Source organism: Ostrea edulis, chromosome 2, assembly GCF_947568905.1.
Source record: "Ostrea edulis chromosome 2, xbOstEdul1.1, whole genome shotgun sequence".
In the NCBI taxonomy this organism is placed as follows: domain Eukaryota; kingdom Metazoa; phylum Mollusca; class Bivalvia; order Ostreida; family Ostreidae; genus Ostrea; species Ostrea edulis.
The window spans coordinates 18254453-18282380 of NC_079165.1; the positions used below are offsets into that span (position 1 = coordinate 18254453).

Sequence of the window (27928 nt, forward strand, 5' to 3'; positions counted from 1 at the left end):
CGTGGGGGCCAATGTTCTTGGGTAAGCAAGATTTGCTGGTTCGTGGAGACATAATTTCGTGGGTAAGCGATACGTTGTCACTAGAAGAGATAACTCTTGGTTTAAAAAATGTTCGAGGACACATTAATTCGTGGGTGGTACTGACCCACAAAATCCACGACCATCAATCCCCCACGAACAATGATGATTCCACAGTATGTGATTAGATTTGATGTTCATTCTCCTGAATAAAAGGATACAAAGTAGGTAATGTTGTGTTATGAATGGTATATTATGTGTAAATACAATATGGTTCAGTTAACAATATGTTGAATTGATAGCTAATGGTTTGGATTTAATTAAAATGTCTTACACTATTATTTATTAGGTTTGTAACTGACTGTCTATTGATATATTTTGAGTTGATCAATTTCATAGATGACGAGGCAAAATGATCAACTCAATTTACTAGCTGCAGAAATATGGCTCTCTGAGAAAATATTGGGACAGATCAGAGAGCTACAGATCCACCCCTTATAAAAACCTTCAATTAAGGCCAAGTAAAATTAATTAGTAGATTATCATTCAAACTTCACAAAAAAATGGGGCGGGTGGGAGGATTTTATATTTTATTTTTTATTTTTCGCCATGGTATTCTTGACCTCGAAAATGCCTTCTCTCATTGAGAAAAGGCTTTATAAATCATAATTACATGTGTATTTGGGTTTCTAAAAGGCAAAGTGAAACAAAGTACGTTAACGATACGGAACCGGACATAAAAATATCCAGAAATCGTAATTTTGAAAAATTAAAAAAATTGGGGTGGGCGGGAATGATAATCTACTAATTAATTTTACTTGGCCTAACGGTGCACAAAAAGTCAATTTTGGCATATTTCTGAAATTTTTTGTGTTGCATGTCTGCCTTCTTTTTTTTATCCAACCATGTTTTGTTTGATCTAATATATGATTTCTTGTAGTGTCTGTCAGTCTGAAATGTGTCACATACTTCAATTTTTTTTCCGGAAATGGCTTTAGTAAATTGTGGAAAATGTGATGTAGTTAGCATATTCGGGTAGTGTGAGAATGATAAGGATGGAGTCAAATGTCGGGAGTTATATGAAATCCGATTGTATGAGAAATATAATTCTAAATTGCAGGCTCAGTTTGATGAACTTCATAACAAGTATGGGATATACTCGGCTGGAGAGCAACTGTTTGGTCTTTCTGTAACAGAATACCCAGGTCTTATGAAAGTCAAGAAAGAACTTGGACTTCTACAAAAGCTGTATGGATTATACACCAACGTGATGACTGTCATTAATGGGTACTTTGATATCCTGTGGACTGAAGTCGACATAGAGAAGATTAACAATGAACTAAGTGACATGCAGAACAGGTAATAGAGAGGCATTAAATCAGTATTGGTAGTATAAAATTCTAGGGGGAAATTGGGATAGACCAGAGAGCTACAAATCCACCCAAATATATAAACTCTCTGTACTTTTACTTAGCTACAATCTCAAGATTTGATATAGAATATCCTACAACGGTTAATATAGAATATCCTACAACGGTTAATATAAAATATCCTACAACGGTTAATATAGAATATCCTACAACGGTTGCATCAAGACATACATTCAAATATTTATTCCAACTGAAAACTTGCTGTTTCACAAGTCATATTAGATTTCCTTTCAATTTAAACCCTTTGATTTTCACATGAATTATTCACTTGTCTGTTTTAGCTATTTTCCCAAAGATATTTTTTTCAGCTACATGGGTTCTGAGCACACGGTTTTGAGAGAACAAAAGGAGATCATAGAGATGGATAGATGTCAGTTTTGTTAGCCATCTTTTGACATTATTTTGTATTTTAGGAAGACTCCAGGGTGAAGTTTAGTTTAAATATTTTGTTTAGCACAGAACATGTACCTTATGGGGGGGGGGGGGGGGGGGGGGGGGGGGGGGACACCGCATTTCAACAGTTATTGATCTTTTGGACGAAGGTTTCTCTTGGTCATTTTTGAAAGGTCAAGGTCACTGGGAACATACCTAATATGAAGAAAAGTTTCTTATTTCAACAGTTTTTGAATAGGTAGTGATCATATATGATACAAATAAGTAACAGGCAAATGGCTTGCAGCCAAAGGTCATTTTATTAAGGTAAATAAAGGTGCTTGTGATCTTGTAACCATTAAAGCCAGTGGGTTTGTTTGGTTTGCAGATGCAGGAGACTCCCAAAAGCACTAAAAGACTGGCAGGCATATCAAGATTTAAAGCAAAAAATAGACGATTTTAGTGAATCTTGCCCTCTCTTGGAGCTAATGTCAAACAAAGCTATGAAAGAACGCCATTGGGAGAGAATTTCCAAGCTTACAGGCCATACATTTGAATTTGATTCTGAGAATTTCACTTTGAGAGACATTATGAAAGCTCCTCTTTTGAAGCATAAAGAGGATATTGAGGTAAGTTAATAAAGTATGGTAAATTGAAAACTATTTTGGTTGATGCTTGAAAGACTTTTTTGATAGTGATGAAAATTACTAATGCTATTGATATGTATGGCAATGTTAAATATACGGAATGAATTTGGGAGATACATTTGTTTTGAATTGTAGGATGTATGCATTTCTGCTGTCAAAGAGAAGGATATTGAAGCCAAGCTGGCACAAGTAGTTAGTGATTGGACTGGCAGGATTCTCTCTTTCTCTAACTTCAAATCCAGAGGGGAGTTACTGTTGAAAGGAGCTGAAACATCAGAAATAATAACATATCTTGAGGATAGCTTGATGATTCTAAGTTCTTTGCTTAGTAACAGGTTTGGAATTGCAAATATTCTCACATATGGTATTACAAATGTGTTTACCTTCTCATCCAGTTCTCCAGCTACTGACTGAGTTTTTGTCCAGCAACTCCCTGCTTGGCATTATCCTTGATTTTTTAAATTTTTTTTTTTTTTTGCTGTCACCACCATCTCTTAAATACAGACTTTCAGCAGGTCACAAACTTTTCTGTTTATTCTTACACTGACGGCAAATAAGTGCTGCATATAAAGATCTTCAAAATTTGATATGCTTTTTTGAAAAACTTGATCGTTGAAGACATCAGATGTTGACATATTTATAACAATGTAATTAAAATCAGTCCCCTCAGTACGTTTTTTAGTGTTTCATAGACTTGTTTATTGAACCTGTGACATGTGTATGAATATATCAACTACAAAAACTAAATAAATCTGTAAACATGAAACAAATAGAGCTATGATTATTTTAAGTAAATATTTTATAGTAAAGAAAGTAAATATCTTGCTTTCTTTGGTTAAAAAAGCATGGTAAAAATGGTATGGGTCTATTATGACCTAGTCATTCTCCCTCATCAAAAGTGTGTAAAAGCCCAAATCATGTGACTATTTCTGCTGGAATCTACTTGAGTGAGACAGAATGCATGTCCATGTAGTTTGTTGTTGTTTTGCATTCAGATTATTCAACAGTCATATATATAATCCATTGAACTGTACCACATTGTATTTTGCTGAATATATATTTAATACTGCATTACCTCATGATATACTGATTCTTTTAGGTACAACGCCCCCTTCAAGAAGACAATTCAGGAGTGGGTTGCAAAACTCTCTAATACAACTGACATTCTTGAAAACTGGTTGATTGTACAAAATCTTTGGGTATACTTGGAAGCAGTCTTCGTTGGTGGAGATATTGCTAAACAGCTACCACAGGTAATGCAATATTTGGTAGACCAGGCAGTGTTTGATACTAATCTTTAGAAGCCTGTGTCACCTAAGTATCGTAATCGTAACACACAATAATTCTCAAGATCTGTGGTATTCGTATACTGGTAATAAAATGCAGTGGTGATGTCTCAAATAAGATAAAATACTGTAAACGTACTTTTTTCCCTGGGTTCATAAGTCCGCGGAATCACAATTTCTGTTTATTCCGCGGGTAGAAAATTGGGCGGATTTCTTAGATAGCCACTTAATGTCTTTCATTTACTTTAAGTACGCTGGGATAAATTTGTGACCGCGTACATAGCGTAAATTAATACCGCGTGGAAAAAAGTACTTCTACAGTAATCAAAAGACAGAAACTTCATTATGAAAAAACACTAAAGTTATTGAAGATGATAAATTAAGTTGGCAAGACAAATGAATAAATCAAAATAAGACAAAAAACTTTTATGTAATTGGTTTTGATGAGTAATTTAAAAGCAAATTAAGTTAGAATTTTTTTGTAAATTCTGCAAGATCCACATAACAAACTGCAATGTATACTTTGGGATAACACAAATCTTCAGGAGAAATAAGTCAATTGACCTATTCAAATACCATAAACATCGAGTTCTTATATATTTAAACTGTCAGTAATTACTATTGAAAGAAGCAGGTACAGTTTCTACAGTCATCTGGCCCAGAAAATTGATGATTTCAATAGGAGTCCCGAAATCTGCCATTCCAATAAAGAATATATAAGCAAACCCGAACTATATTTGATTTGATCCAAAATTACTTCATGCTATTATGACAAGAGCGTGAAGTTGGCATAAAATTGCCAAAAATGCCCAAGTCAATGAAAAAATTTGGGAGTTTTCCATTCAGAAAACATGCAGCCCATGCGTCGAGCAAATTCATATTCAAATACATTTTTTATTGTCTATTAATTAATAAACAATATATATTAATTTCATTTTGCTCGACAGATGGGCACACCTTTTCCTAGGCAATAATCTGGATGAAATTCAACAGATATTAAGCTCTTTTTGAAAAAAGGCAGGAAAAAGTCTTATTCATGACGTAATGATGCTATCAAATAAGCAATGACTTTGATTTAAGTTGAGATAGTATACTTGGCATATATTTAACTTACTTAAAACACAGATCAAGCTTAATTCAAGACACCTTTAAAGCAGAGAAATGTTTTGGGCCTTTTTATATACACAATCGTACCTTGTTCTTTTTCTGGACAAGTAGAAATTGTGTCCAGAAAAATACATTTTTTCATGTTACTTGTGGGCATGGACAAGAGAAACATTAATTTGGAACTGTGATTAAGGAGTTTCAGCTACATTATTAGTATTTGGTATATTAAACCACACTTTACTTATTTTTGTCACAACGTTTCAGTATTTAGTTTAATATATATCTTTCCCCTATTTTGTAATATATATTGCTCAGTGACTACTAAAGAGTCAACATGAATTAGGTAATGACAAGATAATCTGTTGATTCATTAACCATTCTTTCTCTTAGTAATCATGCTGTTATGTTTAAAAAAAAAATGTTAACACACTGCCATATTTGCAATGCCAGATTGTTCTTTGATATAATATATGTAGTGAAAATTGTGTACTTCAGGAGGCGAAAAGGTTTCAAAACATTGACAAATCTTGGGTGAAGATAATGCAGCGTGCACATGAATGCCCCAATGTTGTTCAGTGTTGTGTTGGAGATGAAACTCTTGGACAGCTTTTGCCACATTTACTTGAACAGCTGGAATTGTGCCAGAAGTCTCTTACAGGGTATCCAAGCTGTAATTCTTTGATTTTATTGGAATAATTTTCAGAATCAAATTGCAAAGGTTTTTATCCATTCATATTTATGTTATGACATTGTCTGTCCATCCATCTGTAACACTTGTTACGGGCCTTAACTTCTATAAAGTCAAAGTTTGTGGAAATGTTCTTTATGGGAAGCCATTGTGTCATGACCTTGATACAAGGTCACTGAACTTTGATGGACATTTTGTTTTTGTCCAGCTCACCTTTTTCACATGCTTTGTTGCAATAAGTTTATACTTTATATGAATGTTTCTTATGTGATGTGTCATGACCGTGAATCATTTATCAAGGTCACAACTGACTTAAAGTTTCCAAATGTATCCAGACGGAAATTTTTACATGTTTAAATGGTTTCAGTGTTTATTTGGTAATGCCTTTCTACCCACCTTTTCATGAGAAATATTATGTTACAGCATTGTCTGACTGTCTGCTCTTATGAGTGCTACATAGTTGGGTTTTATTAGGTCCACTGAGTCACTCGGGTAACCAATTGCTATTGGTCATCATGCATTAACAATTGAACATTTTAACTTTTTAAAATGTATTCTTTCAATTCTTTCAAATTTGGTATGAAGCGTCTTGGGGACAAGAGAGATATAAATTAGAAATTGATAAACAACCATCTGCTTGTGTGGGAGAATAAAGTCTATTCTAAGCTTGGCTCTTGGCATTAGAGCTGGGCCAGAATGGATTTTTAAAGTTTTGCATATGAATTTTTAGGTCACCTGAATTCATTCAGGTGACCTATTGCTCTCTGTTTTTGTCCGTCGTCGTGCATCGTGCGTCGTGCGTTAACATTTGAACATTTTCAGCTTCTTCTCTGAAACCCCTGAACCAATTTCAACCAATTTTGGCATATAACATCTGTGGGTGGAGGGGAACAAAAATTGTGAAATTCGTGGTCCCTGCCCCCCTGGGGCCTGAGGGGTGGGGCAAAAACCATCAAAATGAGTGTAATTTTAAAAAATCTTCTTCTTTACTCCTGGACATCAAGAAGCCAAACTGTGGGCATAATTATAATGAGCATTGAGCCCTCTACCAAAATTGTGAAATTCATGGCCCCTTGTGTTAGGGTGGGGCTCTATTGGTCATATAGTGAAAATGTAGAAATTCTTTGAAAATCTTCTCTGTCTCTGGGTATTAAGTAGACAAACTAATAGCATGGTAATGATGAGCAAGGATGCCTCTTTATACCCCCCGCAACAAGTTGTGGGGGGGTATACTGGAATCGGGTTGTCCGTCCGTCCGTCTGTAGACGCAATGGTTTCCGGGCTCTAAAGCATTATCCTTTCCACCTACCGTCACCATATCATATATATGGACTACCCATGGGATGAAGATGTTCCCTATCGATTTTGGGATCAAAAGGTCAAAGGTCAAGTGCACTGGACATGGAAGTAGCAATATGGTTTCCGGGCTCTAAAGCGTTATCCTTTCCACCTACAGTCACCATATCATATATATGGACTACCCATGGGATGAAGATGATCCCTATCGATTTTGGGGTCAAAAGGTCAAAGGTCACGCACACTGGACATTGAAGTAGCAATATGGTTTCCAGGCTCTAAAGCATTATCCTTTCCACCTACAGTCACCATATCATACATATGGACTACCCATGGGATGAAGATGTTCCCTATCGATTTTGGGGTCAAAAGGTCAAAGGTCATGCTCACTGGACATCGAAGTAACAACACTCAGAAAAGAGGTAGTTTATACCTATTACCAACACCCTTTGGGAGATTGGGGTAAGCGGGGGGTATTCTTAATGAGCATTGCTCACAGTACCTCTTGTTAAAAATTGTGAAATTCATGGCCCCTGGATCAGGGGTTCTGGTGCTAGGGTGGGGCTCTATAAGTCATATAGTGAAAATGCATTATTTCTTTGAAAATCTTCTTCTCTGTCCTTGGGTATTAAGTAGACAAACCAATAGCATGGTTATGATGAGCAAGGATGCCTCTTTTAAAATTGTGAAATTCATGGCCCCTGGGTCAGGGGTTCTGGTATAAGGGTGGGGCCCTATTGATCATATAGTGAAAATGCATTTTATTTCTTTGAAAATCTTCTCCTCTGCTGCTGGGTATTAAGTAGACAAACTAATAGTATGATGATGATGATCAAGGATGCTTCTTTCAAAACTGAAATTTATGGCCCCTGGGTCAGGGGTTCTGGTGCAAAGGCGGGGCTGACCACATAGCAATTCAATGTTTCTTCCATCCAAAAGTAAAATTCTTATATTTAAACACAAACCTAATTCAAACATTGGAAGGTTGTTACATGATACTCAGGTGACCTATAAGGCCCCTGGGCCTCTTGTCTTCAAGAGCAATAAGGTTGCAATTAGCTTAAAAGCCATGACCATCTTTAAAGGATGAAGCCACTGTAGAGATTGAAAGCTTTGCATTCAGGAAAGTCTGGAGAGAAAATGTAGTCAAATTATAGGCATCATCCATGTATATAGGAATGTTTTCTAAATTGATAAATTTATCTAAAAACTTGTGTGATAATTACAAAGCCCTAGTTAAGGGGGTGATGTAGATGTCTATATCAAGAGGTCTTTTTCTTTTTACAGCTATTTGGAGAAGAAGCGACTTGTTTTCCCAAGGTTTTTCTTTATATCTGACCCAGCCCTACTGGAAATCCTTGGTCAAGCTAGTGATTCACACACAATTCAGGTAGATTTCATACTAGCATTTGTTCATGTTTCTTCCTGACCCTTATCCCAAAGAGGCGATAAAGGTTATTATCCTCCAGAATAATACAGTCAATTTCATTGGTCGAGGGCTGGTCACGTGGAGGGAGACAATTCATGATGTCTCTCTCACGCGCAGGGTGACAACTGTGTTGTCTTCCTTTAGAAGATGAATTCTAATGGCACAAGGGAGAAAATTCTATTTAAAATAATTGAAAATATGTGGGATCGTTAATCATAAACTCATACATGCCAACTTTCCCGATTTGTGCGGGATTCTCCCGATTTGAAGCAGTTGAAAAGGCAAATCCCGATATCCCGATCGGGATTGCAAAAATACCCCGAAATCCCGATTTTCTAAAAATATCTCCCATTTTACGACAACAAATCCCCATTTCCAACCAGAATTTGAAATCCCGCATCATTTCTGAACTGGCCAATCAGAAATCGGGACAATAGTCAGCCATTGCTGTTTACCTGTGTCGCATGGTATCGGGGTGATGTAATTTACCAGGTCTGCCTGTGTCGGGGTGCTTATTGGACAGTGTGAAGCATGTTTTGATAGTAATTAATCGGGACGGATTTCAAATTGACATATCCTTTACACAAACGTGAATGACAACGATAATAGTGTCACCATACACCACCAAACAATCGGACATTCCCGATTTTTTGCCTCTCGCTGACAGTATCCAAAATATGCAATAAGGTACGTAAAATATATGTTTTTCCAACTATAATAATATAGGCTATCCGAATCTATCTGTCTATAGCGATGTATTACATAGTCTATATAGTGTAGTATTCAATAGACTTCGTGATGCGTAATTCGCACAAGTCTGTACTGAATTTTATATTAGCAAGTAGCTTTAATTTACAAGTAAAAACGTATATTTTGATGTGTTTTTTTCCTGGTAATTATTTCAGATGTCATGGGTGCAAAGGTTTTGTTCCCAAACTTCATAGCAGGGCAGACTACTCCTTTTCTGGTTGCAATGCAGATTGTTCCACCAGACTCTGCAAGCCCATGTTTACAGACAACCAAGATCGCCTTTGTAGTCGTACCTAAATGCATGTGCTTCAATTTAAATTTTGATATATAGACCAGCCAATGTGTATATGGTGTAAAAGGATGCAACTTTAAGTATTATTTGATATTTGTATTTGATTTGTTGGAGAGGATTTTTTGCTGAATAGATAATTTTAATAAAATACTTATGTATATTTTTCAAAGTGTTTTTTTTTTTTTATAGTTTTGTTCAAGTCAATGGTCAAACACACTTGGTGTTGCGTTAATATATGATACATGTACAATGGTTAGATTGATATTTTATTTGAAAAGACAAATATTTATTTTCATGGTAAAATGTCATGAATTTTGAGCGTTGAAAAAAGGTCGTCGCGCGCAAAATCCCCCATGGGGATTTTCAAAAGTTGGCATGTATGTAAACTTCATCATCAACATTAACGGTCACAAATAACAATAAAAAAGAAAAATATTTCCATTCTAATGCAATTTTGCATTTCATTTGATGTTCACATTTTTGTTTTGAAATACGTTACGAAATGTTCACGTTTGATGTTATGTTTTTGCGTCATTCTACTGTGACGTCACAATTGAAAGCTTTCTGTTGTTTAACTTTCTCAAACCTTAATGTTTTGATTTCTTTTATAACATATATATCTAATAAATGTATGACATTGAATGATAAAAAAAAATGTACGTATATAGTTGAGGGTAACATTTATTTCACCCCTCGAAAACTATTGAAAATTTATCAGAATTTTCTGCAGAGAAAGTTATTACGAATTTGTTGACGTTTTAAATGAAAAAAATATATCGTACAAGTCAATACATGTGTGATAGTTTTCTCAACATTCAAATTCTTCAGGATAATAAAACTATTATGGACTGGGTGATAACTTTACTTAGACCTGATAATTTGTGATGTTTCCCTGCTAAACTGTCCATAATTGTCTATTAAAGTGACATGATTGGATTTTTATTTTCCCAGTTTATCATAAAGAATTGCAGCATCAACATGTAGTACACTTATAAGATGAATGTAACAAGATTCTTTGAAATGCCAAAGTTTATGTTGTATATTTGATATGAAGCTAATTGATGATAAAAAACAAGGTTTAGATGTACATATGGCACATAATTATTAATGTTTATCCTTGTTGCGGGGTTGTGGTGGGTGCAGAAACTGCATTCTGACCTACTGCCATTTGATCCACTGTAAATACACATTTTGTGAAATTCTTTCAAATGATAATTCAACATTTTATTTTATTAATTTCAATGAACACAATTTCCCCAAGCACAGAGAGAAAAACCTTGTAAATTTTTATTGTTTCAGGGGAGATATCACAGGATTTTTGTGACTTGTTAAGTTGAAGAGAAATTTATATTTCACTATTTCCCCTAATGTTGTAACAGTATTTAAAGTTTTAATAACACTCTTGTTGTATTTTCTAGTCTCATCTACTGGGTGTTTTTGAAAATGTCAACGAGGTTGAATTTCATGTCAAAGACTATGACAGAATGCTTTCTGTGATATCAAGGGAAGGTGAAAAAATCATGGTAAGTATTATCTAACAAACTGAAAAGAATTTCTATTGAAATGTATCAGTATTCAGTTAAATATATAAGTGCTGATCCAAAAGTAGGTGGACTTTTTTTCCCTATGATTTCTTGGTGATGAAGCAATGACATGAAATATACATAGGTATGAACTAAAACTTTATCTAATATGACTAGAAAATTTTATAACTTTATGATCACATTTGAAGTTGAACAAACAGTTTAGAAATGTTATGTAAAATCCGGTTAAAAATGTCATGTCAGATTCAGCTGCTTTGTCTTACCGGTTAAAAACAACAACCCAAAACTCAGTAGAACATGACTCCCTGTCCTAGAAAGGATTTTTGACACTCATCTTGCACTCATTTTCTTCAGATCAAATTCCAAAATGTAAACTTGGTGGTACTTTGCGGGATTTTATGACCATCTATAAACATTACCTAAGGAGCACATGCTATCTATCAAAAACATACTTCAATTACACAGGTTATTAGATAATATTGTACATACCAAAATATGTCAGTTACCAAATAGTCAAGGTTTAGTCATCTGTTGTGGTTAGTCTGGACCTTGTAGACAAAATGAACCGTAAGCTCCAGGATCTTTCACCTTGGGGCATTTGATCACCATGATTAGAGGAAGATTCCATTTGTTTTTCAAGGTCAAAGGTTAGGTATAGCATCAGTTAATGGGAAAACCTTGTAGGCAGAATACAGACCGAACTGTTGGGGTTAGGACCGTCAAACTTGGTACACATACTCCTCATGCCAAGCGGAGCGGAGTATGCCCATTGTTTCTCGAGGTTAAAGGTGAAGGTCGTACTATCACTTATTAGAAAAACCATGTTTTCATTATGGATAAGATACTGCCCTGAAATTTAGTCACAAGTTTCCTTTTGAAGGAATATAATTTAAGTTTTGCATTTCGACTGGATTGGTGCACCATGATCTTCTTTAGGGGTAAAAGTAGGTCAAACAGTTTTCCAGATTTGTTTCATTATGAATACTGGTATTGCCCTGAAATTTTTGTTCCAACCTCCCTCTCGGGGAAATATATGATCAATTCATATTTCAACTTAATTAGTCTAAATGGCAGGGGTATTGGTATGAAGTGTTTGACAATTATTGTCATTTAGCATTTATGGGGTAAGGGAAAGAAAAATAGTAGATTTTGGTGTCACTGTTCCTTTATGGGGAAGGGGCAGGGCCAAAACCTACCCAAAAAAAAATGTAATCTTTAGAAATATTTTCTGTATTCTAAGGCATTGAACACATATACCAGTAAACTTTGTGCAGTCACGATTTGCAAGAAGGCTTCTTTAAAAATTGTAAAATTCATTGTCTCGGATTCAGGTCCTAAAGCTGACAATTTAAAGGAATGTGTAATAGTAAGATTTAAGACCAAAAAAAATTAATTACTTGGTTCTCAGACCTTTTTTGTCAAAAATAAATGAGGGAGGGAGGCCTTTTTTTTCTTCCTTTTTACCTCATAAAAACAGACGAGGGATTTTAAAAAAAAAAAAATTTCAAAACTCCCTTTTTTTTTTTAATCCATTGCTCAATACACATTGAAAGAAATTAAGAACATTATTTCCTTCTCTTCTTTTTTTCTCTTGCTTTTTCTACATTCTTTCTTCTGTGTGGCAACTGGTGAATACAGCTTTCACAAGTGGGATAAACCCCTTCACTTTGCTCAACTGTGTCATTTGCACAGTAAAAGCATATTGGAAGGAATATATAAGTAAGTAAGTAATTTTATTTATTATAGTGGCATGTGTACATATATTCATACATCCAATTTTATCACAATACACAAATCAATAAACACCCGGCCCGTCGGGCCTATATGCCACTTTAAACATTGATATAATAATACGATATATACCAGTTTGCTCAGATTGTGTCTAAACCCAGTGAATCAGATAACGCATTCTAATTTCTGTTACATGTGTATGTTTAAAAAATGGAGTTGACAATTCTATGAAAACAACAATATTGTTGTTTTATTGAAGTGTGCATAATTGCTGTAAGCCTATGTCATCTTTGTGTTTAAGGTGTAAATCATGAATCAAAACATGTCATTCAGATTTCAGTGTTTCTACTTTCCTTTTGATACCGTACTCAATTCTGCCGAGTTTGTTCAGTTTATTCCTGCACATACCGTCCTTTATTGTCATTTGGGCGAGGTACATTATCGATTATCTCTAGAAGTTGATCGTAAACCCCAAAAACGTTCTCCTAAAATCGTCCCGTCTGTTTTTTAGACAAAATGTCGTGGCAAAGGCGACAACACGGGTTAGATATGGGGGCAGCCATTACTCAAACCATGTGTGGTGCGATTTGATTGCACGTGTCTTTATCATCCAGACATTTGTCAAACATTTTACTGACGGAAGTCTCTAAAATGTGATTGGGGTTTCCGGATTTTTTTCGCACCTTGCGAGTGCATGAGAGAAATTTTATTTTATTCATTTAATGATAAAATGGGTTATGCGCATTGTTAAAAGAGATGCGGGCGGGTCTGAGAACCAAGTAATTAATTTTTTAAGGCCTAATGGGTGTTTTTTACTAACAGTTTGAATGGACTTTCAGATCATGTTGTGTATTCAATTGGTTTCAGCTGGAATCACCAATCATTGCTAAGGGGAATGTAGAAGTCTGGCTTGGAGATTTGCTGAAAGAACAACAGAAGTCTCTTCATGGAGTAATACGTGATTCTTGGAGAAACATTGTGACGCCAGAATTTGAACTGATGGGTTTCTTGGCAGATTTTCCTGCACAGGTTAAAACTTTTGTTAAAAGTTCATATCAAGGAGCAATACTTGCATTTCCAATGTTATTGTCTTTGATATCTCTACAAATTGTAATAAATGTACTGCAGTTGTAAACGATGTGCTTGTGAATACAAAAAAGTAATGCGCATCTATTTTAATGCCTGTAAATTTTCAAAAAACTTTAACCTTTGTCATATCTTGTACACCATAAGAGGTAGACCTTTTTCATATTTGGTATGTGTTTTTCTTGTGACAAGACCTTTCCATTGAAATCAGAATCTTTGACCTTTACTTTGAACTTTGACCTACTTTAAGAAAATTCAAATATTAGCCATATCTTTCAAATCGTAAGTGGTACTGTTTTTATATTAAGCATGTGCATTTTTTTGTGAGAAGACTTTTGCAATGATAACAGATTTGCATTCTCTCATCAGAGGGTGTGTTATGCAAGCTTCGCTTACGCCTCTGTCAATGCCTGGAATTACGTAACAATATAATCACATGATATAAACAGTCATTCTTGTTTCCTTTCCCTTTAAAAATTCTGGCAACAGGTGATACATTAGGCTCTTTTTCATATCCCACTTTTAACTGTTTGTCTCTTATTTTACAAGTTGCGGATGTTTGCCTCTTATTTTACAAGTTTTATTGTATTTTTTACAGCCTTTCCATGTTTACATTAAATCTCCACCAAGTGAATGTCCTACATTCATGCGCATATTACGAAGTAGCAATTTTAAACCATTTACAGTTAAAGCATCAATTTAATTGCACCAAAAGCATTTCAGGATATGACCAAATATTTAATCCAAAACATAAATGTAGGGTATTAGAAACTTTTACAAGATTTTTGTAAAAAGTTGTTGACAGAGGTATAGTGCAAGTAGTACATGGAACTCTGGGTAGAGAATGACCAGATTTGTTGAACTTGTGACATTGTTCATTGACCTTGTTTTTAGAAATATAAAAAAAAATACAATGTCTTACTGTTTCATTTTGTTGTAATCCAGGGACATCAGTGTTTCACAAACACATCTTTTTATGCCCCCGAGATCGAAGATCGGGGGGCATATTGTTTTTGTCCTTTCTGTAATTCTGTCTGAAACTTTAACCTTGCTAATAACTTTTGAACAGTAAGTGATAGAGCTTTGATATTTCACATGAGTATTCCTTGTGACAAGACCTTTCAGTGGGTACCAACATTTTTGACCCCTTGACCTTGGAGTTTGACCTACTTTTTGAAAACTTTAACCTTGCTGATAACTTTTGAACAATAAGTGATACAGCTTTGATATTTCACATGAGTATTCCTTGTGACAAGACCTTTCCGTTCATATTGTACATGAGCATTTCTTTTGACAACTGGTGCTAAGATATTTGCCCTTGTGACCTTGGCCATCTTTGGAATTGGCCATTATCGGGGGCATTTGTGTTTCACAAACACATCTTGTTTTTCTTTCTTTTTACCTTGAATTCATTTGATATAAAATAACATTTAAAAGATGTCAATTAGGAATGACAAGTATAGCTTGGTTTCTTCAATAAAACACCTGTTTAACCTATTTCTGACCACAATGTAGAGTGCTTTTGTCTGAGGTCCACCAGGCATATGGAAGTAATTGACATGTTTTGCAAACAAAACAATGGATTTGAATGGGAGTGAATTAAATGTTAGACTGATTTTATAGGACTAGTTTCACAATTTGCATTTATGAAGATATCTGTAAACTACTGAATTTTAATACATTTGAAACCTGATTCTCACGTGCAGCTCATATACTTCACGTGAGCCAAGCTAGCTATGCTGTTCTTTATGGGTAATTATAAGGAATCAAACTCAAAATTTGATGTGAATCAGAATTAATCCAGTATAGGTACTACCTGACGATTTATTAATCTTAAGAAATTTTAATGATATGTGATGTTTATGTAGGTTGGGCTCCTTGGTATTCAGATGATTTGGACAAAAGATGCTGAGTATGCCTTGCAACATGCACGAGGGGACAAAAAAATAATGCCAACTACAAATCAACGGTTTTTGGATATGTTAAATCGTTTGATTGAACAAACAACACATGACTTGACCAAGGTGGAAAGAGTGAAATACGAAACACTAGTTACCATCCATGTACATCAGCGAGATATTTTTGATGACTTGGTATATGCTTTTAACTTAACTGAAATACAATGGAATGAGACAAATGATTGTAATAAAATGGTTTTGGTAACACAATTTTATATGCTCTTTTATGCTTGTAAACTTCCTTTCAGACAAAAATGCATATAAAGTCTCCATCAGATTTTGAGTGGTTGAAACAGGCTCGATTTTATTTCAAAGAAGACACAGATCAATGTATTGTGCAAATAACAGATGTGAATTTCATGTATCAAAATGAATTTCTTGGATGTACTGACAGACTGGTCATTACACCACTTACAGATAGGTATATTTTACATGAAATTCTACGAAATCTTTTTTACAAGGGGAAGGCAACCCAAAATATTTTTACATGATAAATGATAGGATTAATTATAGGATTAAAATTTGTTATTCTGTTCTGTTGATATACGATCAGCTTCAGTACTGATTTGAAAACGTTAAAAATGGAAATTCCCGCCATCTATAGAGGCTGTCATGATGTGGAACTCTTTTGTATTCAAGACCACAAAAATAGATTTTTGCGAATAAATAAGATGATGCCTTCTTGTCAAACTGTTAATTGCACTAATGGGAAGGGGAGATGTGAAAAAAGGTCTTTTTTGAAATTCCCAACCCAACCAAGTCATCTGAAAATAAAAGACTCTGTAAACTGTGGATCCATCATTTGCGTAATTATAAGTTGAGGTTTGAGACATTTGTATGAAGAAACGTGTACTGTCTGCCTGGTCTGCGACTGGACTAAACGTATTCTTTTCTCAATTTCTTCTTGCGAAAGAACGGGGTCAAATCTATATGCCTCCAAACTTTGTGACTACATTGTCATGTTTACAGTGCTGCTGATGAAATGAACCAGAACCGACAGTGTGACGTCATAGATTAAACTTCAATGGCTGCTCTCTTAGCGGCAGATAATTTAAAATATATGATAGATTAATATTAGTTTAATTGTTAAGCAAGGATTGTTGTTGTTAAAAGCTGTCATTTACGATATCAGTAAATAATAATTTATTCATAAAAGATAAAAAATTATAGGACTCACGGCGGGTGTGACCAGTCGACAGGGGATGCTTACTCCTCCTAGGCACCTGATCCCACCTCTGGTGTGCCCAGGGGTCCGTGTTTGCCCAACTATCTATTTTGTATTGCTTATAGGAGTCATGAGATTGATCACTGTTCATTATCTTCACCTCTCAAAAGCAACAATGTGGTTTGGGTTGCCTTTCCCTTTAATTTTTTAGGTGTTGAATTTAGTCGTTGAATTAGATGATAATGTGTTAAGTTGTTATATAGGTGTTACATCACGCTTGCTCAGGCCTTGGGAATGTCCATGGGAGGAGCCCCAGCTGGACCAGCAGGTACAGGCAAAACAGAAACAACCAAAGACATGGGCAAAGCCTTGGGCAAGTATGTGGTGGTTTTCAACTGCTCAGATCAAATGGATTTCAGAGGACTGGGAAGAATCTACAAAGGTATTTTTTATAAGGGTGGAATACCATTGAGAATGAAATAGTATTATGAAACATTATGATACTGTACAAGTATTATGAAACATTATGATACTGTACAGGTATTTTTGAAATGATTCAGTATTTTTATACCCCCCCGAACGAAGTTCTGGGGGGTATATAGGAATCACTCTGTCTGTCCGTCCGTCGAACGAAGTTCTGGGGGGGTATATAGGAATCACTGTCTGTCCGTCCGTCCATCTCCTCTGTGCAGATTTGTGTCCGGGCCATAACTTCTTTGTTCTTTGACTTAGGCATACCATATTTGGCACACAGGTAGATCACCAAGAGACGATGTGTCGAGTACCTTCATGACCTCTATATGACCTTGACCTCAAGGTCAAAATTATAGGTTTTTTACAATGGATTTGTGTCCGGGCCATAACTTCTTTGTTCTTTGACATAGGCATACCATATTTGACACATGAGTTTATCACCATGAGACGATGTATCGAGTACCTTCATGACCTCTATATGACCTTGAACTTTGACCTTAAGGTCAAAATTGATTATAGGGTTTTGACATAGTCATACCACATGGGTGTATCACCATAAGACTATGTGTCAAGTACATTCATGACCTCTTTATGACCTTGACCTTTGATCTGAAGGTCAAAATTATAGGTTTATGCCATGGATTTGTGTTCGGACTATATCTTCCATTTTCTTCTACAAAGGCATACCATATTTTTACACTCGGGTAAGAGGTAATTTATACCTATTAACAACACCCTTTGGGAGATTGGGGTAAGGGGGGGGTGGGGGGTATTCTTAGTGAGCATTGCTCACAGTACCTCTTGTTAACAATTGTCAATCCTACAGCAAGAGAAGGAAGCACTTAAGCATTGATTTAAAACCAAAGAAAATGAACATCTATTAGGAAATTTTAATGTTTTAAGCTAAGTTATCCACACCACATGAAATATCACAAAAAGCATTATTCATGCATCATGAACATTATTACATTTTCAATTGTTGTGCACTTAAATTATGTCATAAATCATTGATGATAAAGTTGGTTGGTCATTCCAAACTTTGAATGAGATATCTAAATATTACAAATTCTTGAGTGAGACTATGCTTTCATGTATTATGGATCACTAATGATGGGTACACACTGAATCACCAACAAAATTCATATACAGTGATCCCCGTTACATTTGTACCTCGGCAATTTTGGCATTATAACGGGGGTGGCATTATATCGGGGGAAGGGGTATGTGTACAGCTCTCATAAGAAATCAAACAAATTTTATTAGCTCTTCTGAGCCGAAGGCTCAAAGAGCTAATCATATGGCCATATGTCTGGCGTGCTGTGTTCGTCAACTTTTTGGAAAAAGGGCTATATCTCAAGAACCCCTTGGCTAATTTTTGTCTAATTTGTCACAGGGTATCCTTGGCCCAAGGGCTTTCATTTGTACTAAAACTAGGGTTGTGACCCTTTAACAAGGGGAGATAATTAGGAAAATGCAAACAAAAGTAGTGACTGCTAAAAAATCTTCTCAAGAACCACTGGGCAAATTATCACCAAACTTGAGCATAAGGACGAGGATAGGTTGTAAATATAAAATTGTTCAAGGCATCATCCTGGGGCAAAGGGTGTGGTCTCAAGGTCACTTCAAAGTTGACCTTAAATTTTGTTTTGTTAAAACTTTGATATTTTGCTTAGTATAAGGACTAGAATCATCAAATTTTGTCAGTATATGCATCTTAGGACCTAATACCATGTTGTCTCAAAAGTAGGTCATGGTGACCTACTTTTTGAATTTCGCAGGTAATTATTATTAAAAGGATTTTGATGCATATCTTGGACACTTTTGAGCCTATGATTATCAAAAGTTGTCAGTTGATGGATCATGGGACCTTGAACTGCGTCATTTGAAAAGTATGTCACCATGACCTACTTTCTGAATTTTATGGGTAATCATTTATGAATACATTTTAGGTTGTTATTTCAGATACCAAGAGGTTTAGAATCATCAAACCTTTTTAAGTTGATGCGTCTAGAGGCCTCAAAACATATTTATAAAAAAAAGTAGGTCACACTGACCTACTTTTTGAATTTTGCAGACATTCAAATTTCACATTTTCAATTTTAGATGCATATATTGGACACTATGAAAGCTAGGATCATCAAACTTTGTCAGTTGATGCATCTTGAGACTTCATAGTTAGCTGACCAAAAAGTAGGTCACCGTGACCTACTTTTGGAATTTGACGGCTATATTTTAATATTTCAGATACTGTTTGACTTATAATTATCAAACTTTGTCAGTTGATGCATATTGAGTCTTCAGAGTGTGTTGACTAAAAAGTATGTTACATGACTTATTTTTGGATTTTGACGGCTATATTTGAATATTTCAGATACTATTTGAATTACAATCATCAAACTTTGTCAGTTGATGGGTCTTGAGTCTTCGGAATGTGTCGACCAAAAAGTAGGTCACTGTGACTTACTTTTGGAATTTGACATTTATATCTGAATATTTCAGATACTATTTGACTTCAATTATCAAACTTTGTCAGTTGATGCATTTTGAGTCTTTGGAGTGTGTCGACCAAAAAGTAGGTCACTGTGGCCTTCTTTTGGAATTTGATGGCTATATTTGAATGCTATTTGACTTGTCAGTTGATGCATCTTGAGTCTTCAGTGTGTTGACCAAAAGTAGGTCACCATGACCTACTTTTGAACAGTTACATTTAAATTTTCGGGTACTATTTGACTTATCATCATCAAACTTTGTTAATTGATGAATTTTGGTTAGTGAGAATTTTTGCCTGTTCTACAATGTATCAGAAGAGCAATTCTAGGCCCATGGGCCTCTTGTCTACTACATTGTGCTTTGAATGCCTGGATAATCCTGGCGTCCAGTGGTCATAAATGACTCGTAATGGTAGGGGTATTTAATGATTTCCAGTTTTTGTTTTATGTCCAACACGTTTAGACTTGGATGTGTCCGCCATACTCAGATTTAAAAAACAATACTGCATATATGAACTCAGTTGATTATAATTTACGTAACTTGTTATCTGCTCCAAACTTTGATACCTTGAGGACTAATGGCGGATAATTGCTTAAGCCAGCTCACTGAAATTTTCCTGCCTTTGATCAGCGATAATTAGTGGGGGTGATTATAACGGAAATTGACAAAATCGTACCTGTAAATAGATTGGCGGTATGTGGGGGATGGCGTTATAACGGGGGTTTTACATAGCAAGGAAAACGGGACTTTTTTGGTGATATGGTGGGATGGCAATATAGTGGGGGATCACTATTTGTTTGATATATGTACTGACAGTAATATGGAGGATAAAAGCATGAAATATACACACAATCTGACCTATGTATTGTATTTTTCGGAAATGGGTTTGATGTGGAATATAAAGCAAAACGGATTTTGCTCAAATTTTGTGGAATTGTTAGTCACCATATGTATAGTTGATCACATTGCACCGCCATTTTGATTTGACCAATTTTTACAGGAGTTATGGGACTTTGTTGAATTTGTACATGCTACACTATAGGAACACATTGTGGATGCAACTCCTTCGAAACCGTTCAACAGATTTTGTTCAAATTTTGTAGGATTGTATTGTGCCGCCATTTTGATTTGACAAATTTTACAGGAGTTGTGGGAATTTGTTGAATTTGTACATGCTACAATATAGGAACACATTGTTTATGCAACTCCTCCGAAACTGCTTAAATTTTTTTTGCAGTGGTAGGGGACATGGCTATAGCAATTGTTTATTTTTTTTGTTTTGGAATGTAATCATTAATTTTTATGCCCCTGCCACAAAGTGGTTGGGGCATCAGGGATTTTTTTTACTCCTTGAACCCAGGGGCCAGGGCCTTCAAGTTTGGGAAAAGAGCGATATTTGATTCAAAATGGGAAATTTGTTTCATACAAAGAAATAAGAAAAACAAACAAAAAATTAACCATTTGATATTTCAATATCGATGTGTTTTAAACAAGCTGTAACTTTCAGTTTTTGGCAGAGAAGAAACAGTCAAAAAATTTTGTAACTGAGTGGCACTGAGGTTCGATGGCCCTCATTGCATATTCTCATCAAGACATCTATCATTTGGGAATTTTTAGGCATCATTTTGGGAAAATCGCCTGCTTTTCAGCATTGGGAATGGGACTGAATTTTGGCTCTCTACAGACCCTAAGAAAGTCCCTGGGCATATAGTTTTACCCTTGTCCATCAATCTGTCCTTCAGTCCTTCCACAACACTTAGTTCCGGACTTGTTTTTTTAAATACCTTGAGATATTGAATTTCCTTTTTGTATGGAGATGTATATTGATGAGTTACAGATTGGGTTTGAGTTTGTTCTGGTTGGTTGATTTTTGATGGAATTGTGCCTTAACTTAGAAAAATTACTGTTACTACCAGTTTTCCGGACCTTTTTTTCTAAATGCCTTGAGATATTGAACTGACTTCTTGTATGCAGATGTGTATTGATGAGTTACAGATCGAGTTTGAATTTTGTTCCTGTTTCTTGATTTTTGATGGAGTTGTGTCCCTTTAACTTAGAAAAGTTACTGTTGTGACCAGTTTTCCAGACTTTTTTTCTAAATGCCTAGAGATATTGAATCGATTTTTTTGTATGCCGGTGTAAATTGACGAGTGACAGTTTAAATTTTGTTCCAGTTTGTTGATATTTGATGGAGTTGTGCCTTTAAGTTAGAAAAATTGCTGTTGCATACCTGTGACAGAACTGTCATGCCACAACTGGAGATTTGAAAATTTTCAGCTGGAGTTTTGGTCTGATAACTGGAGATTTTTTATTGACATTTTTTTACCGTTTTTGTGTGTTCATTGGGTAATGAAATCATGCTACTAGTAGTTTTTTTTTTTTTGTGTTACAAGTGTCTGAGTTCAAAATCATCAGATCCTTTTTGTGTTGAGAACATTGATAAATCCTTTTTTTGTGTTAAGAACATTGATAATTCTTAAGTCAATACCTTAAAAACCACAATTAAATGAAAAAACTTGTTATATTTATATATTTATTACAGAGATAACAAGTTATAACAATTATCACACTAAAATATTTGTATAATCAATACATTACCAATGGCTACGAAGTCTTCCAGAATGCTTAATTCAGAATTACAAGCAAAGTAGAATAAGCTGAACTGATTTATAATAAAAACAGGAGGGTTGTTCTGAATGAACAAGTGAAACACAGGGGAAATTTTGCTATTCTATTCCTAGTTTGAATTAAAAGGGTAATATGAAACTAGAAAACTGGAATGAAATTTAGTTAGCGTACCAAACAATAACAAATGTTCACTTTCGGTAAGTGCAACACACTTATGGTAAACCAGATGGAATGATTTTATAAAACAAGTTGCAAAGTAACAACAGAAAATGCAAGTCAACTGATCGAAAATTCAAAGTATAAATATATTAAACTTTAATGAATATCCTGGGATAAAAAAAAACTGAAAAAGAATTGACGGGTAAATATACCGTCAATATACCTGTATCTCAAATGCTGAGGTGAAATAAACAACAAATACTTATGAAATAAATGGAATTAAACACGAAATTGTGAGGTTTGTTTTGACCGGAAACACTTTCAGTTACACAAATATCGCGAAGCTTGAGGTCGATCGGAAATACGTAATTCAAAAGACGACTTTCGATTGTCTCGGGGTTTTTCCTTATCAATATTGAAAAATAGCGCTCAGAAAATTTTTGTTGTTGAAAATTTGAAATGACGGAAGATTTTACATTTTAACGGAAGGAAAGGAAGGGGGGCTCAAATTCGGGAGATTTTGTCTTCCGACGGAAGAATCACAGGTCTGCTGTTGCAACCAGTTTTCTTGACTTTTTCTAAATGCTTCAAGATATTGAACTGATTTTTTGTATGCAGATGTATATATATTGATGAGTTTCAGATCGAGTTCGAGTTTTGTTCCTGTTCGTTGATTTTGATGGAGTTGTGCTCCTTGAACGTAGAAAAATTAATATATTTTATGGCTGTTAAAACATATAAAGGATTGTTGTTGGTTCATCATTGTACTTAATGTGTGTAACATACAATCTGAATACCACATTCAATGCTATACTTTCATGGATTTCCTACATTTGACTTTACTGCAGGCAGGGGCATTCATGTCGTTACTACGCATCCATCTGGTTTTTATACAAAATACCATGTACGTGTATTCTATCAAAACATTGGTTATTTTAGTACCGTTTTGAGATGAAAACATTGTACATGTACCTCAGCAAGATATTTTACAATTGCATTATGTCTGACAAGCTGGTGTGGTGTCTTTCTCAAAGACTGATATTTGAATAATACTGTTAAAATGGAAAATGCGTATTCAGCCTGTAATAATTTTGCCATTATTTTCCATTAGATGTGAAAAAACAGACTTTCTTGCACTTGAATTTTTATAGGTGGTTGGTATGTTAAGAAATTGAAATTTGTCAGTTATTGATGGTGTTTGAAGATAAAGGAAAATTGTGGGTAGGGGGTATTTAAACTTTCTGTACCCCCACCCCCTCCCTAAATTTAATTCTGGAATATTTTACATATCAAGGGTTAGCCCAGTCTGGATCCTGGGGATGCTTTGATGAATTCAACAGAATTGAATTACCTGTGTTGTCAGTAGCCGCTCAACAAATCTATATTGTCCTAAATGCCAAAAAGGACAGAAAAAAGGAATTTATATTCACGGATGGTGATATTGTTGAACTGAATTCAGAATTTGGAATTTTCCTTACAATGGTAAGTTCATCTTGTCTATATTATCTATTGAAATTTAGAATGTATTGAATAACAGAAATTTTGAGATTGAATCTTAAATACTTTTAGCTCAACTGGTTGAAAAGTGAGAGTGTAAATACTATTTTTAGGTCATCTTGAGTGACTTGGGCTAATTGAGATGTTCATATGCCTCTTGTGCCAAATTATGATGCATTTAAGAATTATATCATTCAACAGACATTCTAATCATATACCAATAAAATGACTTCCATAATGTTTGTATCATATATAAGAAAGTTATGGGGATTCTAAAATTGTCCAGTAAGAATTTAACATGTGTGTAGGCCAGTAATTTTTACCGTAGCATTTTGTAATGGATACCAAGATACATCCATAACAACTTTTGAATTGGCCAAAGTTGGCAGTATATTTCAAAAATATATCATGCCTTGTGGTAAAGTGGAAAGTCTCTCGTTTCAATAGTTGGTAGTAAGTAGTAATACAAACAAGTCCTTCGTATTAAAGTAATTGAAATGTAAATATGAATGTTTATCAGTGTGTTGATTTGTGTTGCATATGCACAATTATTTTCTCCATGTATATTTGGCAAAAATGCAGGCTGTCCAGCAATTTTCCAACTGTCCAAAAATTCCTTTAAAATTTTCATACATATTTTAGTTTTTCTAACAATTGTTCCACAATGTCTGTCTTCAACTTCTCCCAAACTGATAACCATATTTTAATGACACTATTTTTTATCAAACATTGATATTTAAATGTAGTCATTACAGTGATGCTTGTTACAGAATCCTGGGTATGCAGGCCGTCAAGAACTGCCAGAAAACTTGAAAGTTCAGTTCCGTACTGTTGCGATGATGGTCCCAGACCGTCAGATTATTATGAGAGTCAAACTGGCTAGTTGTGGATTTTTGGAGAATGTTCTTTTGGCACAGAAATTTTACACACTTTACAAATTGTGTGAAGAACAATTGTCAAAGCAAGTAAGTGCTCAAAGCTTCGGGAACTCACCTGAGCGGAAAGCTTATTTAAGCTTTTCTGATCAAAAATTGTCTGTTGCTTGGTTTCATCTTAAACTTCAAATATTTTTCTTCTTAACCCTTTCTCTATTAACACATTCTAAAGCTTTTTATAGATTGCAGCTGTGAAAGGGGCCTACAAGCAAGCTTACTATAAATAGTCCTTTGACGTTTTTAGAATCAACATTAAGGTATTCAATGTATAACGACCATATTTAATATCTAGTAAATGGATGGTGGGATTTTTGTAATCATGGTATGATTTTGAAAGGTTCATCAAATTAAAAAAATCCACCTTAGGAATTTTCCAAATTTTGTTTACTACTTGATTTATTATGTTTCTTCTCTTTCAGATGGACACATAATGTTTTTTATACTTCTGTCTGTCTGTCACAAAATCTTGTGAACCGAGGCCCCGTGTCATAGCAGATGTGGCACAAAAAAGATCCCTCCCTGCTCAATGGCCATAAATGTTGAGCATAGGCCTAAATTTTGCAGCCCTTCGCTGACACTGGTCTCCATATGAGTGAAAAATTCTCAAGAGGGACCTTAAACAATGAATAATAACAACAATAGTTTTGTACACAAGGCTTGCTTTCAGTACTTTTTGTACTTTGATTCTGTGCTGTAAATTGAAGGATTTTATAAGAAGTAGATCTGTAACTCTCTGGGCTGTCTCTGTATATTCCCAGAGAGCTACAGATCTGCAGTTAGGAAAATCCATGTTGCAAAATGAAGTAATTTTCATGAAACTGATCATTAAAATGTAACATGCATCATTTTGACAAGGTTAATTCAATTGGAGATTTTCAATTGAGAGAAAGTGCTAGAAATTCCCTAAGTGATGACATAGACATAAATGTTTGGTATATAAAATTAACTTCAAAGCAATGTCAAAAGTTGTCTCCTTTTTAGCGTCATATGTTAAATTTGTGCAATAGAGAAATTTTTAAAAGTCTCATTCCTTTATTAGCCAAATGAATCAAGTGAGCAATCTGGCCAGTGGGCCTCTTGTGCGTCTTTCACTATCATTTTGAAAATTAGTTATGTTTTGCGAACTCCTGAAATTTTAACAGTTGGTGTTTGTTCTTTTCACTTTGTAGGTTCACTATGATTTTGGTTTGAGGAATATTTTGTCTGTACTGAGAACTTTAGGAGCAAACAAGAGAGCTCGACCAAATGATACAGAAAACACAATTGTGATGAGAGTTTTGAGGGACATGAATTTATCAAAATTGGTTTGTTTTATTTTTAGTCATTTGCCATAAACTTAATTTTCCACTGTTATTATGCCAGTACATCAGTGATTAAGTTAAAAATATATCCTCAGCTTGTTATGCCATCACAATTCATTGCAAGAGGAATATAGTAACAGATCGTTTGTGTGTAAGTGAGTGTGGGTATATGTAACTCCGAGCCTGTACACACTCTACAGGCCACATTTTTTGCTTGATTGATTTTATTCTTCACTGGTAACTTCGTATCAATGCAAAATGTAATGATGGTTCAAAATGTAATAAACTCAAGTATTACATTTTGCATCGAGTTCATTATGCAGAATGTAATAATGTAAAATGTAATTAATATTCTCTTTAAATGAAACAACAATATCATTATCTTAAAATACAAGAGCACTGTAGCATTGCAAAATGTAATATAACTTAAGAGTAACAAGTACAATGTATACATTTTGCTTTATTGCCTTTTGTGTCGAGTTCAACACAAAATGAGTTAATGTTATCATCGTCTTAACATAAGACCACATTTGCTATATTTTGCACTTAGTTCAATGCAGAATGCAATACTGTAAATTGTTATAAATATCTAAGGTCTATTGAGTGTGAAATTTTCATAAACTCAAATAATCAAAGAAATTGATGATTGATATTTTTAATTAATGATAATAATGTTATTTTAGTTTTAATTTGTACATTGTATCATGTCTCCCCTTCTAAGGAGGAACATTGTTTTTGTTAGTTTTCTTTTTATTTTTCAAATAAGATTTTGTCCAGGCCCTGACTTGAGAACCCTCTAACATTAAGACGTCAAACTTGTAACATGAAGACCCCCCCTCCTTTCCGTTTTTTTGTTTTTGTTTTTATACCTTTTTGCAGAATCATCTCTGTAGGAATCGTGTTGTATTCGAAAAATATACAAACGTTGAATGAATGAAAATTTCATGAAATTACACAAAAAGGTTGTAAAAATAGTGCTCAGACAGGTGATCATTTAATGCAGGTACAATAGATAGGGTATGCTGGGGTGGGTGGGTGTTATGGTCCCATACAACAGTGAGTTGCTTGAAACAGTGGGGAAATTACGGCAGTTTTAACTGTATATGCAGATATGATCCTTAAAAAATGATTCCTTATCAAATGAAATAGTTAATAATGGTACTACATTTTATTATACTAGGTGGATGAAGATGAGCCTTTGTTCATGAGCTTGATAGCAGATCTGTTTCCAGGGATAGTGCTAGACAGTGCAACATATGCAGAGTTGCAAGTAGCTATTGCCAAGCAAGTAGATGATGCTGTGTTGATTAATCATCCGCCATGGAATCTCAAACTTGTGCAGGTAGAGGAATTATAGCTGTCATTACATGATATTGCTAGGATTGCAGAAAGTTTAAGCATCATTAATCATTTCTTATTGTGTTACACACACATTTTCTGTATATACCGGCATATAGGTCAACCTTTGTGTAACTCAGATACCATTTTTCGTAAAATTATATAGGCGGAATTTGACATTGATCCTTTCAGAAGTTGGACTGAATTTTTTTTTCTGTAACGTGGTCGTCAGGGTAAACAAATCTCAGACTCTGGTAGCGAGTAGCATACGATTCTGGTATTGAATCGAGTTATAAAACTCTGGTAG

General features: G+C 34.8%; 1 protein-coding gene across 1 annotated transcript in view; it reads left to right on the forward strand.

The window, feature by feature from the left end:
- LOC125678099 (dynein axonemal heavy chain 8-like) overlaps positions 1 to 27928 on the forward strand; it is a 281238-nt gene that overhangs the window by 121155 nt on the left and 132155 nt on the right. The window contains exons 31-45 of the mRNA XM_056156251.1: positions 1139 to 1377; positions 2209 to 2449; positions 2603 to 2802; positions 3567 to 3720; positions 5356 to 5519; positions 8132 to 8234; positions 10734 to 10838; positions 13458 to 13619; positions 15545 to 15769; positions 15883 to 16055; positions 17063 to 17241; positions 23845 to 24032; positions 24818 to 25012; positions 26152 to 26286; positions 27464 to 27625. Coding sequence (XP_056012226.1) covers positions 1139 to 1377; positions 2209 to 2449; positions 2603 to 2802; positions 3567 to 3720; positions 5356 to 5519; positions 8132 to 8234; positions 10734 to 10838; positions 13458 to 13619; positions 15545 to 15769; positions 15883 to 16055; positions 17063 to 17241; positions 23845 to 24032; positions 24818 to 25012; positions 26152 to 26286; positions 27464 to 27625 — 2625 coding nt within the window. The remainder of the gene's footprint in view (positions 1 to 1138; positions 1378 to 2208; positions 2450 to 2602; positions 2803 to 3566; positions 3721 to 5355; positions 5520 to 8131; positions 8235 to 10733; positions 10839 to 13457; positions 13620 to 15544; positions 15770 to 15882; positions 16056 to 17062; positions 17242 to 23844; positions 24033 to 24817; positions 25013 to 26151; positions 26287 to 27463; positions 27626 to 27928) is intronic.